The 12,808-nt window shown below is 43.7% G+C and overlaps 1 protein-coding gene across 1 annotated transcript in view; it reads right to left on the reverse strand.

The window, feature by feature from the left end:
• Nucleotides 1-12,808, reverse strand: part of LOC144595596 (T-cell surface protein tactile) — a 56,841-nt gene that overhangs the window by 20,801 nt on the left and 23,232 nt on the right. The window contains exons 3-5 of the mRNA XM_078403162.1: nt 6,623-6,687; nt 4,896-4,983; nt 1,332-1,508 (exon numbers count right to left, since the gene is read on the reverse strand). Of these exons, the coding sequence (XP_078259288.1) occupies nt 1,332-1,508; nt 4,896-4,983; nt 6,623-6,687 (330 nt within the window). The remainder of the gene's footprint in view (nt 1-1,331; nt 1,509-4,895; nt 4,984-6,622; nt 6,688-12,808) is intronic.

The following is a 12,808-nucleotide window of genomic DNA, read 5'->3' on the forward strand; positions in this document are numbered from 1 at the left end:
GTGGTGCTGGCTCGAAGGGCCGAATGGCCTATTGTCTATTGCTCCAGTTTGCTCTTACATTCCTAAAAGCGAGGGTTTGTAGGCCTCTGTAAATTGCACCTAGTGTGTAGAGAGTGCGTGCGAAAATGGGATAACTAGTGTGAACGGGTGATCAATAGCCAACATGGACTCAGCAGGCCGAAGGGTCTGTTTCCATGCTGTGTATCTGAACCAGAGTAAAATAAAATAAAATCTGACTTGACTTTTACAACTGAGGGCTTGCTAATTGAAGTAGATTTTAGGTTTCACTTTAATTGTTTGCACTTGGAAAATGGTCAGCGTTTGTCAACTCCAGCTGCCCAGAGGACATTTAAGTATCATCCATATTATTTAGAAGGTGAGTCTCATGTATGCAACTTGGGAAAAGGAGTCAGGTTCCTGTGTTGAAAAGACACATGGAGATTAGTTTATTTACTTTGCTGAGTTTAACAAACTCAGGTGAATATGTGTGTCGGAAGGGGCTGCGGAAGCTAGTTTACACCGAAGATTGACACAAAATGCTGGAGTAACTCAACGGGACAGGCAGCATCTCTGGAGAGGAGTGGGTGACGTTTCAGGTTGAGACCCTTTAGTCTGAAACGTTATCCATTCCTATCCAGAGATGCTGCCCATTCTGCTGATTTACTCCAACATTTTGGGTCTATCTCAGGTGAATATATATGTTTATTGGAAACAACAGCAAACGTGAGCCCACCTCAGATATACATCGGCGAAACCAAGGGCAGGCTTCGCTCAACACCTGCGCTCGGTCCGCGTTGGCCAAACTGATCTCCCGGTGGCCAAGCACTTCAACTCCCCCTCCCATTCCCAGTCTGACCTTTCTGTCATGGGCCTCCTCCAGTGCCATAGTGAGGCCCACTGGAAATTGGAGGAACAGCACCTCATATTTCGCCTGGGCAGTTTGCAGCCCAGTGGTATGAACATCGACTTCTCCAACTTTAGATAGTTCCTCTGTTCCTCTCTTCCCCTCCTCCTTCCCAGGTCTCCCTCTATCTTCCTGTCTCCACCTATATCCTTCCTTTGTCCCGCCCCCCTGACATCAGTCTGAAGAAGAGTCTCGACCCGAAACGTCACCCATTCCTTCACTCCGGAGATGCTGCCTGACCTGCTGAGTTACTCCAGCATTTTGTGAATAAATACCTCAGATATATGTTATTAAACAACGTAAAAATATGGCATAGATTCAACTACATGCGACAGGTCAACACACTATGTAAATTGCTAAAGAAAATAGGAAATGCACAGCAGAAGAATTCAAAATGTAGCTATTGCACCATATCCAAAATACTCACAATCATTCAGATGTATCTTTTTCGATTGCATAACTGTAATCTTATTACCAGGTTGCGAGAACTCTGCTTCACACCACATGAGTTTCCATTGGCCTATTGTTATCTCTATGGAAAATATTTTTTTCACTTCATACAGGCCACTTGAGTCGACAGAGACTTCAGATGTGATAATGGTAACTATAAAACATTTGAAGCCAATTTTACCATCTCCACACACTCAAAACAAACTGTATAGTAGGCAACTTAAAGAAGAGAAAAAGCCATCTTCCAAATATGAGAGTCAAGAATGTTTTATTGTCATGTGTCCCAGATAGAACAATGAAATTCTTACTTGCAGCAGCACAACAGATTATGTAAACATAGTACAATGTAAACAATATAATAAATGAGAGAAATAAAATAAAATGGGTATATATACACATACTCACAAATACACACACACATTATATATAAACATAGCACAAAAAGTAAGGAAATTTGTGTTTGGTAGATTATTTCTTTGTTGTAACAATGCTTCTTGGCAATAAATCTTATACCGTTGGAAAGCCTGTTTATTTCCCTTTTAAATGGTGCCACATTTGTAAGGAACTTGCATTTGTGGGATGAGCAGCAGAGCTGAGTATATGGGTTGCGCCCATGAAAAATTTGCCAAATCTCTGCCAATGCCAAACAGCTTATTCTGCTGTTGCTATTGACTTGTTTTGAGCTTCTGGTACCCCCAGGTGCTGACAAGAATGGGATGCCATCCCACAACAGTGTGTGACCAGGCTGGTGACCAGCATGAGGAGGAGGTGCCAGGCTGTTATGGCTGTGTATGGTTCTTCCACACGCTACTGTGGCTCCTGTTTATTAAATGAATAAATTGTTAAATTGCCAATATGTCTTGTTTCTTCAGACTTCAATCATCCAATCCACCAAACAACACCGAACAAGAGTCAATGGCAGAATAAGCTGTTTGGCATTGGCAGAGAAGATTTGGCAAATTTTTCATGGGCGCAACCCACATACTCAGCTCTGCTGCTCATCCCACAAATGCATGTTCCTTACAAATGTCGCACCATTTAAAAGGGAAATAAACAGGCTTTCCAACGGTATAAGATTTATTGCCGAGAAGCATTGTTACAACAAAGAAATAATCTACCAAACACAAATTTCCTTACTTTTTGTGCTACGTTTTATATATAATGTGTGTGTGTATTTGTGAGTATGTGTATATATACCCATTTTATTTTATTTCTCTCATTTATTATATTGTTTACATTGTATTATGTTTACATACACACAAACACACACAAAAACACACAAAAACACAAACAACACACAAAAACACAAACAATAATAGTGCAATAATAACAATAATAGCTTATGTAGTTCAGTGCTTATTTGAGGTTGTATTGTTTAATAGCCAAATGGCTGTCGGGAATTCATGCGCCATCATTACAAACTTGGAATCGCACAAAATACCTTCCAATTAATGCCTTACTTGTTTTTAAATTTAGTTTGTACCTTACTGCAGAATAGAAGGGAGCCAGTTTATGTGTATTAATGTTCTACAGTAGCAATGATCAAATAACCATTGTTTTGGTGTGTAGGCAGGAACTCCAGATGCTGGGTTACATTGAAGATAGAAGCAAAATGCTGGAGTAACTCAGCAGGGCAGGCAGCATCTCTGGAGAGATGGAATGGGTGACGTTTTGGGTCAAGACCATTCTTCAGACTGAAAGTCAGGGGGGAGGGAGACAGAAATATGGAAGAGTAAGGTGTGAAAATGAGAGATCAAAGGGGGACATAGATCAAGGAAAATATAGAATGGAATATTGTTGGCTGAGGAGAAGCTGACAACAAGGTACACAATCAGTAAAATGTAATCAGCAGGACAGTGAAACTAGTTGGTGAACTAGGATAGGGAGGGGATGGAGAGAAAGAGAAAGCAAGGGTACTTGACGCTAGAGAAGTTAATATTCATGTGAATGGAGAGGATGTGTAGGAAGGAACTGCAGATGCCGGTGTAAATTGAAGGTCGACACAAAATGCTGGAGTAACTCAGCGGGTCAGGCAGCATCTCTGGAGAGAAGGAATGGGTGATGTTTTGGGTCGAGACCCTTCTTCAGACTGATGTCAGGGGAGAGGGAGGTACATAGATAAGGAAGGGTTACGAAGTTAGAGAAGTCAATGTTCAAGAAGTTAGAGAAGTCAAAGCTGCCCAAGCGAAATATGAGGTGCTGTCCCTCCAATTTGCGCTGGGCCTCACTCTGACAATGGTGGAGGCCCAGGACAGAAAGGTCAGTGTGGGAATGGGAGGGGGAGTTAAAGTGTTTAGCAACCGGAAGATCGTGTAGGTTTAGGCGGACTGAGCGGAGGTGTTCAGGAGAGGATGAAGCAGACTCATGATACACACATGGAGAAGTTACTGCAAATTATAATAATAATAATAATGCATTACATTTATATAGCGCTTTTCATACACTCAAAGACGCTTTACAGGGATTTAAAGAACATAGGGAAGTGAATAAATAGATAAATAAGTAAACGAACAGAGAAAGGAGACAGAGGGTGAGGTGACCTTCAGTGGTTGAAGGCAGTACAGAACAGGTGAGACTTCAGTGCTGTTTTGAATGTGGTGAGTGAGGAGGAGTCTCTGACGGTTTGGGGTAGTGAGTTCCAGAGGGTGGGAGCAGCGATGGAGAAAGCCCTGTCCCCCCAGGATCTGAGTTTGGTCCGGATGGGGGGGATAGGAGATTGGCAGCAGCAGAGCGGAGGGTGCTGGTGGGAGTGTGCCTGTGGAGGAGGTCAGTCAGGTAGGATGGGGCCAGGTTATGGAGGGCTTTGTAGGTCATGAGGAGGATTTTGTACTGGATTCTCTGGGGGATGGGGAGCCAGTGGAGTTTGTAAAGGACGGGGGTGATATGGTCACGGATCGGGGTGTGGGTGAGTAGACGGGCAGCGGAGTTTTGAATGTATTGAAGTTTACTGATGATTTTTGAGGGTGCGCCATAGTTCAACAGTTCAGTTCAACAGAGCTTTATTTGTCATTCGGTACCAAGGTACCGAACGAAACTACATAGCAGTCACACAAAAAAGAACACAAGACACATAACCCCAACACAAACGTCCATCACAGTGACTCCAAACACCCCCTCACTGTGATGGAGGCAACAAAACTTCCACTAGAGGAGGCTGTTGCAGTAGTCCAGACGGGAGGTGATGAAGGCATGGATGAGGGTTTCTGCAGCTGTGGAGGAGAGGGATGGACGGAGACGGGCAATGTTTTTGAGGTGGAAGAAGACTGTCTTTGTGATGTGTTTGATGTGTTTGTCGAAGGAGAGGGTTTGATCAAAGATGATTCCAAGATTCTGGATGTGAGGGGAGGTGGATACTGGGAGACCATCAATATTGAGGATGAAGTTTTGGGTGGATTTGGTGAGCGTTTTTGGACCAATGATGATGATTTCAGATTTATAGCATATTATAGCATATTCTTTGTCTATTCTTTGTCCATTAAAATGGTGACATTTAGACAGGAGCTAATTAGTATACTGAGTCAGTATTGGAAAGTTTCCATACCATTTTCCTCTTCCTGAAGAGCATTTCCATCCAAGTACAGTGTGATATGTGGTTCTTGGTTTGCTTTTTGTGAGATACAAGTAGAATTCTGAATCAAAAAAAAAATCCTTTATTTATGACTTTAAGAAAATGTCAAAATATTGACTGACATGCTTTTCTGGTTTTATGACATGAACAGTTCTTGAACTTATAAGACTTGTTAGAGTTGTATAACATTCTAGCAGACTAATCTAATGTGATGTTTTATTTCCACTATTAGTCTAATAAATTTCAAATGGAGGTATTAAATATCAGGATTAGCACCAAATGAGCATGCAAATAGAAGTGTATTCCATCCCTAGTGTGGCACGGTGGCGCAGCGGTAGAGTTACTGCCTTACAGCATCAGAGACCCAGGTTCGATCCTGACTTCGGGTGCTGTCTGTACAGAATTTGTAGGTTCTCCCTGTGACTGCATGCCTTTTCTCTGGGTTCTCCGTTTTCCTACTCCAAAGACGTAGAGATTTGCAGGTAATTGGCTTTGGTACGATTGTAAATCGTCCCTAGTATGTAGGATAGTGCTAGTGTATGGAGATCGCTGGTCGGCGCGGACTCGGTGGGCTGAAGGGGCGATTTATGTGCTGTATCTCTAAACTAAACCAAACTAAACTAAATTTCCAAAGTTGTTTTCATTTATTCCAATGAAGCTGAACTTCAGTAGTAGAATTTATGAAATGAACGTACAATTAACAATGTACGATGAGAACAAATGTCAAGGTTTTGAAGTTCGGATTTGAATTTTCTCTTCTCAACAATTTGTGTGTGCATGTAAGTGCATTGGTGTGTGAATACACACGCTCGTATGTGAGCATGCGTGTGTACACGAGTGTGTGTGTATTTGTGCTTGTGTGTCCACATAATGTCAACATCAAAGTAATATATTTTGTGAGGTCATATTTTTAGTTTAGTTTAGTTTAGTTTAGAGGTACAGTGTGCAAGCAGGCCCTTCGGCCCACCGAGTCCACACCAACCAGTGATGCCTGCACATTAACATTATCCTACACTAGGATAATTTACACTTATACCAAGCCAATTAACCTACAAACCTATAACCTGTATGTCTTTGGAGAAAACTGAAGATCTCGGAGAAAACCCACAAGGTCACAGGGAGAACGTACAAACTCCGTACAGACAATAGTCAGGATTGAACTTGGGTCTCTGGCGCTGCAAGTGCCGAAAGGCAGCAACTCTACCGCTGCACCACCGTGCCGCTCAGCATTTTTTCCACCATTATTCGGTAGCCCAGGGATTATTATTTCTAGAGACTATTTGAGCCATGCTTTAGTCCTGTTTGCATGGATGTCATCTGTCCGCCGTGGGGAGTGGGTTTCGTGTACAAAAGTGTTTCAACCACCCGAAAAATGTTTCAAACTTTGATTGAGCAATTTCACAATTGTTGGCAATTAATCCAATGCAATGTTGGCCCCAAATGAATCACGAGTTTAGAACACAGGGACCTGCACACTTGATAAATTATTTTAATGTAAATTTATGAAAACTTTCAAAATTGAATATCTAGGCCACTTGCTACCAGGCTTAAGCGTCCACAGTAGGAGATTGCACTACATTATATATATTCCTTTATTCGTCCCACACCAGGGAAAAATATACAACAATGTAAATTGTGAGAAGACTCATAAAATTGTCAAATAGCATTATTTTATTGAGGGTAAAAAGTGAAATACTTGCCAGTTGTAGTTTATTTGAAGTAACATATGTCAATTCCTTATAAATTTGTGGAGTTGTTGGTTGAACTGAAATATAAAAGTCCAAAATTAATATTTTTCAGTGATTTGTTACTATTTTGCAGATCATAGAAATGACCTGGAATTGCAGAGATCAAATATAACATTTTCCATTGCAATATACAAATTTCAAACGCTAAGTGTAGGAAGGAACTGCAGATGCTGGTTTTAACCGAAGAAAAAAACAAAGAGCTGGAGTAACTCAGCGGGACCGGCAGCATCTCTGGAGAGAAGGCATGGGTGACATTTTGGGTCGAGACACTTCTTCAGACGGTCAAGGGAGAATCATAAGGAAATGTAAGGTGTGAAAATGTGACATCGAAGGGGGTGGAGATCAAGGAAAATATAGAAGAAAGGAGAAGGAATATAGGAGTAGGTAACATCAAAGCAGAACGAGATCAAATGTAATCGTCAGACTGGTCGGAGAAATGGGAAGGGGGAGGGATGGAGAGAGAGGGAAAGCAAGGGTTACTTGAAGTTAGAGACGTCAATATTCATACCGCTGAGGTGTAAGCTGGCCAAGCGAAATATGAGGTGCTAAGTCTGCTCTTAAACCTGAACAAACTTGGAAAGGGAGGAAACATCAACCATTTCTGTTTGAAGATCCTTCACTGACAAAGGGTATTCAACAAACATTAACGCTTTCTTTTTCCACAGTTGCTGCCTGACCTGTTGAGTCAAAAACATTATCTGCTTTTGTATCTGATTTCTGGCATCAAGAGCAATCTTGTCAATTTTTAGTCTATTCTTTGTTCTTTGAAAAGGCACAATCAGCAGGACTCGAGGTTAATTGGGTCTGATTTTGAAAATGATTGCTTTGTTCAGTTGCTCAGATTCAGAAGATCAGATTACATTGTCATATACACCAGAATGCACTAGAATTCCTTGTTCACATGGTTCACTGTGTAAACACAATGCACATAGCAGGGATAAATACAAAAATAAATATGACCACTAGTGCAAAACAGTGGAATAGTGCAATCCAGAGTAGTGGAAAATTAATGTACTTTAATTTAATAACCAAATGAGACAGAGTTAAGAGTAGGGCAGCATGGTGGCACAGCGGTAAAGTTGCTGCCTTACAGTGCTTACAGCTCCAGAGACCCGGGTTCGATCCTGACCACGGGTGCTATCTGTGTGGAGTTTGTACGTTCTCCACGTGACTGCGTGGATTTTCTCCGAGATCTCCGGTTTCCTCCCACACTCCAAAGATCTTCAGGTTTGGAGTTTAATTGGCTTGGAATAAATGTAAATTGTCTCCAGTGTGTGTTAAATAGTGTTAAATATGTGGGGATCACTGGTCAGCAGGGACTCGGTGGGCCAAAGGGCCTGTTTCCACACTGCATCTCTAAAACTAAAAACTAAAACTAAAACTAAAAAAAATTAAGAAGCCAGAGTGCCCTGCGATAACTCACGCGCTCACGGGGAAAACATATAAACTCCATACAGATAGCACCTGTAGTCAAGATCAAACCCGGGTGTCCGGCTCTGTAAGGGAGCAACCCTTCCACTGTGCTACTGTACCTCCCCAAAATCTGCCAGTCCAGAAATCCAGAAGCCAGTTGCAGATGCAGGACGCAAAGCCGAGGTCTGGAAGTTTAGCAATGAGCTTACTTGATGTTATGCTATTGAAGGAAGAGATGTAGTCAACAAATAGCCTCCAGACATCGTTGTTCTGGTCGGGGAGACCCAGCGATGAATGTGATTCTAGGAGATTGCCGTCATCCTGACTTACTTTTTCTGTCTTCAAACTGCAAATGGTCGAGATTGCGTGGGAGACCGGTGCAATTATAGGCCATTATCAGTCCTTCAAACCATTTTTCTATGGTCGCTGTTACAGTGGCTGGGCAATAGTCATTAAGACAGGTCACTTTATTTTTCTTGGGGACCAGAATGATGGAGGTTGCCTTGAAGCAGATTGAGCAGTAGTCTGTTGAAGTGAGAGGTTGCGGATGTCGATAAACCTGGTGGACAATTTATTTCAGAACTTTCAGGGACTCTGTCTTCCCATTTTCCGAGAGTTTATTCTCTTTAAAGCAGATCTGACTTCTCACCAAGATCTAAAGGCTAGTTGATTAAAGATCAGGACCAGTATGTTTCATTAAGCAGGCCTTACGATTCGGTAAAGTTCAATGAGGTCCCCCCCTCATCCTTCTAAACTCCAGCGAGTACAGGCCTGGTGCTGTTAAACTCCCATCATATGTTAACGCAATCATCCCCTGGAATCATTCTCATAATCCTTCGCTGGAGCCTCTCTAATGCCAACACATCCTTTCTCAGATATGGGGCCCAAAACTGCTCAGATTACTCCAAATGCAATCTGACCAGTGCCTTACAAAGCCTCAGGATTACACCCCTGTTTTTTATATTCCATTCCTCTCGAAATAAAAGCAAACATTGCATTTGCCTTCCTTACTACCGATTCAACTTGCAAATTAACATTTTGAGAATCCTGCACCAGCACTCCTAAGTCCCTTTGCACCTCCAATTTCTGAATCCTCTCCCCATTTAGAAAATAGTGTACGCCTTCATTCCTACTACCAAAGTATATGACCGCACACTTTGCTACGTTATATTCCATCTGCCACTTCTTCACCCACTCTCCCAACCTGTTCAAGGTTCATTATAATAATAATAATAATAATATTCATTTATTGTCATTGCAACGAGTACAACAAAATTAAAAAATAGCCAATCCTGACGGTGCGTACAAACATATATGCAATAATGCAAAAACAAATAAATACATAAATACAATTATATTAAGTACAAGATTTTTTAACGGTGTTGCCTAGTGCAAAGGTAGTGTTCAGTTCTCGTATGGCCCTGGGGTAAAAACTGTTCTTAAGTCTGTTTGTTCGGGATTTGATCGACCTGAAACGTCGACCAGAGGGCAGATGAACAAACAGACGGTGGCCGGGGTGGGATGGATCTTTTATTATTTTGCCTGCTCTACTGAGGCAGCGTAGGCTGAACAGGTGCTCCAGGGAGGGCAGTGAGCAGCCGATGATCTTCTGGGCCATCGTGATGACCCTCTGAAGGGCCTTCCTGTCCTTTTCTGAGCAGCTGGCATACCATGTGGTTATACAGTATGCCAGCACACTCTCGATGGAGCAGCGATAGAAGGACAACATGAGCTTCTCCTGCAGGTTGGTTTTCCTGAGGATCCTCAGGAAGTGGAGTCTCTGCTGTGCCTTCTTTACTGTGGTGATGGTGTTGGTAGACCAGGTAAGATCCTCTGCGATGTGCGTACCCAGGTACCTGAAAGCGGGTACCCTTTCCACACAGACCCCATTGATGTAGAGTGGGTCGTATTCTACACTGGTTTTTCTAAAGTCAATTATAAGTTCCTTTGTTTTGGAGGAGTTCAGGACCAGATTGTTCACTGAACACCATGCTGCCAGCCTTTGGATTTCATCCCTATAGGCTGTCTCATCTCCTCCTGAGATGAGTCCAACCACAGTCGTGTCATCCGCGAACTTGATGATGGTGTTGGTGGGATGGGTGGGGGCGCAGTCGTGAGTGTAGAGGGAGTAAAGGATGGGGCTCAACACACAGCCCTGTGGTGAGCCGGTGCTCAGTGTAATGGTGGAGGAGAGGTGAGGGCCTATTTTGACGGTCTGGGGGCGGTTGGTCAGGAAGTCCTTGATCCATTGGCAGATGGTTTGGGAAAATCCAAGGTCGGAAAGTTTGGTGACCAGTCTGCTCGGGATGACCGTGTTAAAGGCAGAGCTGAAGTCGAGGAAGAGCATCCTCACATAGCTCCCCTGGTGTTCAAGGTGGGTCAGTGCAGTGTGAAGAGCAGTGTCGATGGCATCCCCTGTAGACCTATTTGCTCTGTAGGCAAACTGGTGTGGGTCGAAGGTGGGTGGGAGGCTGGCTTTGATGTGCTGCAGGACCAGTCTCTCGAAGCACTTTGTGATGACCGGTGTGAGTGCTACCGGACGGTAGTCGTTAAGACCGCTGATGACAGACTTTTTCGGCAGTGGGATGATTGTGGCGGACTTCAGGCAGGGAGGGATGGTGGATTTTAAAAGGGACAGGTTGAAGATTTTTGTGAAGACCTCAGATAATTGGTCTGCACATTCCCTCAGCACTCTGCCCGTCACACCATCGGGGCCTGCAGCTTTCCTGGGATTCACTGCTCTGAGCACGCGCTTAACATCATACTCCTGCACAGTGAAGGTGTTGCTGTCAGGTGCTGGAGAGGGTGTTATGTCTGCCACTGTAGCTTTCACCTCGAAACGAGCAAAGAAACAGGTAAGTTCCTCTGCCAGCGAGGCGTCGCCGTCGGCAGTCGTGCAGTTGCTGGTCTTGTAGTTGGTGATGTGCTGGATGCCTTGCCATACCCGCCGTGGGTCATTGTTGGTAAAGTGGTCCTCAATCTTCCTCTTGTAGGACGCTTTGGCATCCTTGATGCCTCTCTTCAGGTTGGTTCTAGCAGCACTGTATAGAGCTCTATCACTAGACCTGAAGGCGGTGTTACGGTCCTTGAGGAGAGACCTGACATCCTTTGTCATCCAGGGTTTCTGATTGGGATACAACCGGATGCGTTTGTCGACGGTGACATTGTCAACACAGTTTTGGATGTAGCAAAGTACAGTTGATGTGCACTCCTCCAAGTCCTGATCCTCAAAAATATCCCAGTTGGTCCTTTCGAAGCAATCCTGCAGCTGCGAGGAAGCTCCTTCAGGCCATGTCTTAACAGTCTTTATGGTGACTGGAGCTTTCCTCCTGAGTGGGGTGTATGCTGGAGTTAGGAATATGGACAGGTGATTCTTGGCTGCACTTGTACATAAGTCAATTTATGTGAAGTTGCTAGTGCAGCAGGCAGTTAGGAAAAGACAAAAGGTAGTTTGGGCCTATTGCCAGAGAGGGGAAGCACAGTGAAATGTCATCATACTGCTTTTTAAAATCACAGGTCTCTCATTCATCAAAATACTGACTATTCTTGGCTTCTACTCTTTAATTTCTGGGAGAAATGATGACTCCAAATAAACCCATAAAGGCTTTGTGGTGTTCAACAGGTTAGATGAAGGCAAGATATTTCCCCTGGCTGAGGGGTCCAAAACTAGTGGTCATTTAGGATTGAGATGCGGAGAAATTTCTTCTCACAATAGGTAGTGAACCTTTGGAATTTTCTATCCCGGAAGGCTGTGAAAATTCAGTTATTGAGTGAAATTGGTGCACATGTGGATGGGGGAGAAAATGATATTTGTGGTGGAAATGTATTTATGACCTTGAACGATAAAGGAGGCTTGACGAACCAAATGGCCTGTTCCTGTTTCCATTTCTTGTGATTCTCTGCACTCATTTGATGGACAAATTATGCATTGTGCAGCAGTTCAGGCCAAAGTAGGTAAGTCTCAATAGACAATAGACAATAGACAATAGGTGCAGGAGGAGGCCATTCGGCCCTTCGAGCCAGCACCGCCATTCAATAGACAATAGACAATAGACAATAGACAATAGGTACAGGAATAGGCCATTCAGCCCTTCGAGCCAGCACCGCCATTCAATGCGATCATGGCTGATCACTCTCAATCAGTACCCCGTTCCTGCTTTCTCCCCATACCCCCTCACTCCGCTATCCTTAAGAACTCTATCCAGCTCTCTCTTGAAAGCATCCAACGAACTGGCCTCCACTGCCTTCCGAGGCAGAGAATTCCACACCTTCACCACTCTCTGACTGAAAAAGTTCTTCCTCATCTCCGTTCTAAATGGCCTACCCCTTATTCTTAACCTATGGCCCCTTGTTCTGGACTCCCCCAACATTGGGAACATGTTTCCTGCCTCTAATGTGTCCAATCCCCTAATTATCTTATATGTTTCAATAAGATCCCCCCTCATCCTTCTAAATTCCAGTGTATACAAGCCCAATCGCTCCAGCCTTTCAACATACGACAGTCCCGCCATTCCGGGAATTAACCTAGTGAACCTACGCTGCACGCCCTCCATAGCAAGAATATCCTTCCTCAAATTTGGAGACCAAAACTGCACACAGTACTCCAGGTGCGGTCTCACCAGGGCCCGGTACAACTGTAGAAGGACCTCTTTGCTCCTATACTCAACTCCTCTTGTTACGAAGGCCAACATTCCATTGGCTTTCTTCACTGCCTGCTGTACCTGC

This window comes from Rhinoraja longicauda, chromosome 7 (genome assembly GCF_053455715.1).
Source record: "Rhinoraja longicauda isolate Sanriku21f chromosome 7, sRhiLon1.1, whole genome shotgun sequence".
Taxonomy (NCBI): Eukaryota; Metazoa; Chordata; class Chondrichthyes; order Rajiformes; family Arhynchobatidae; genus Rhinoraja; species Rhinoraja longicauda.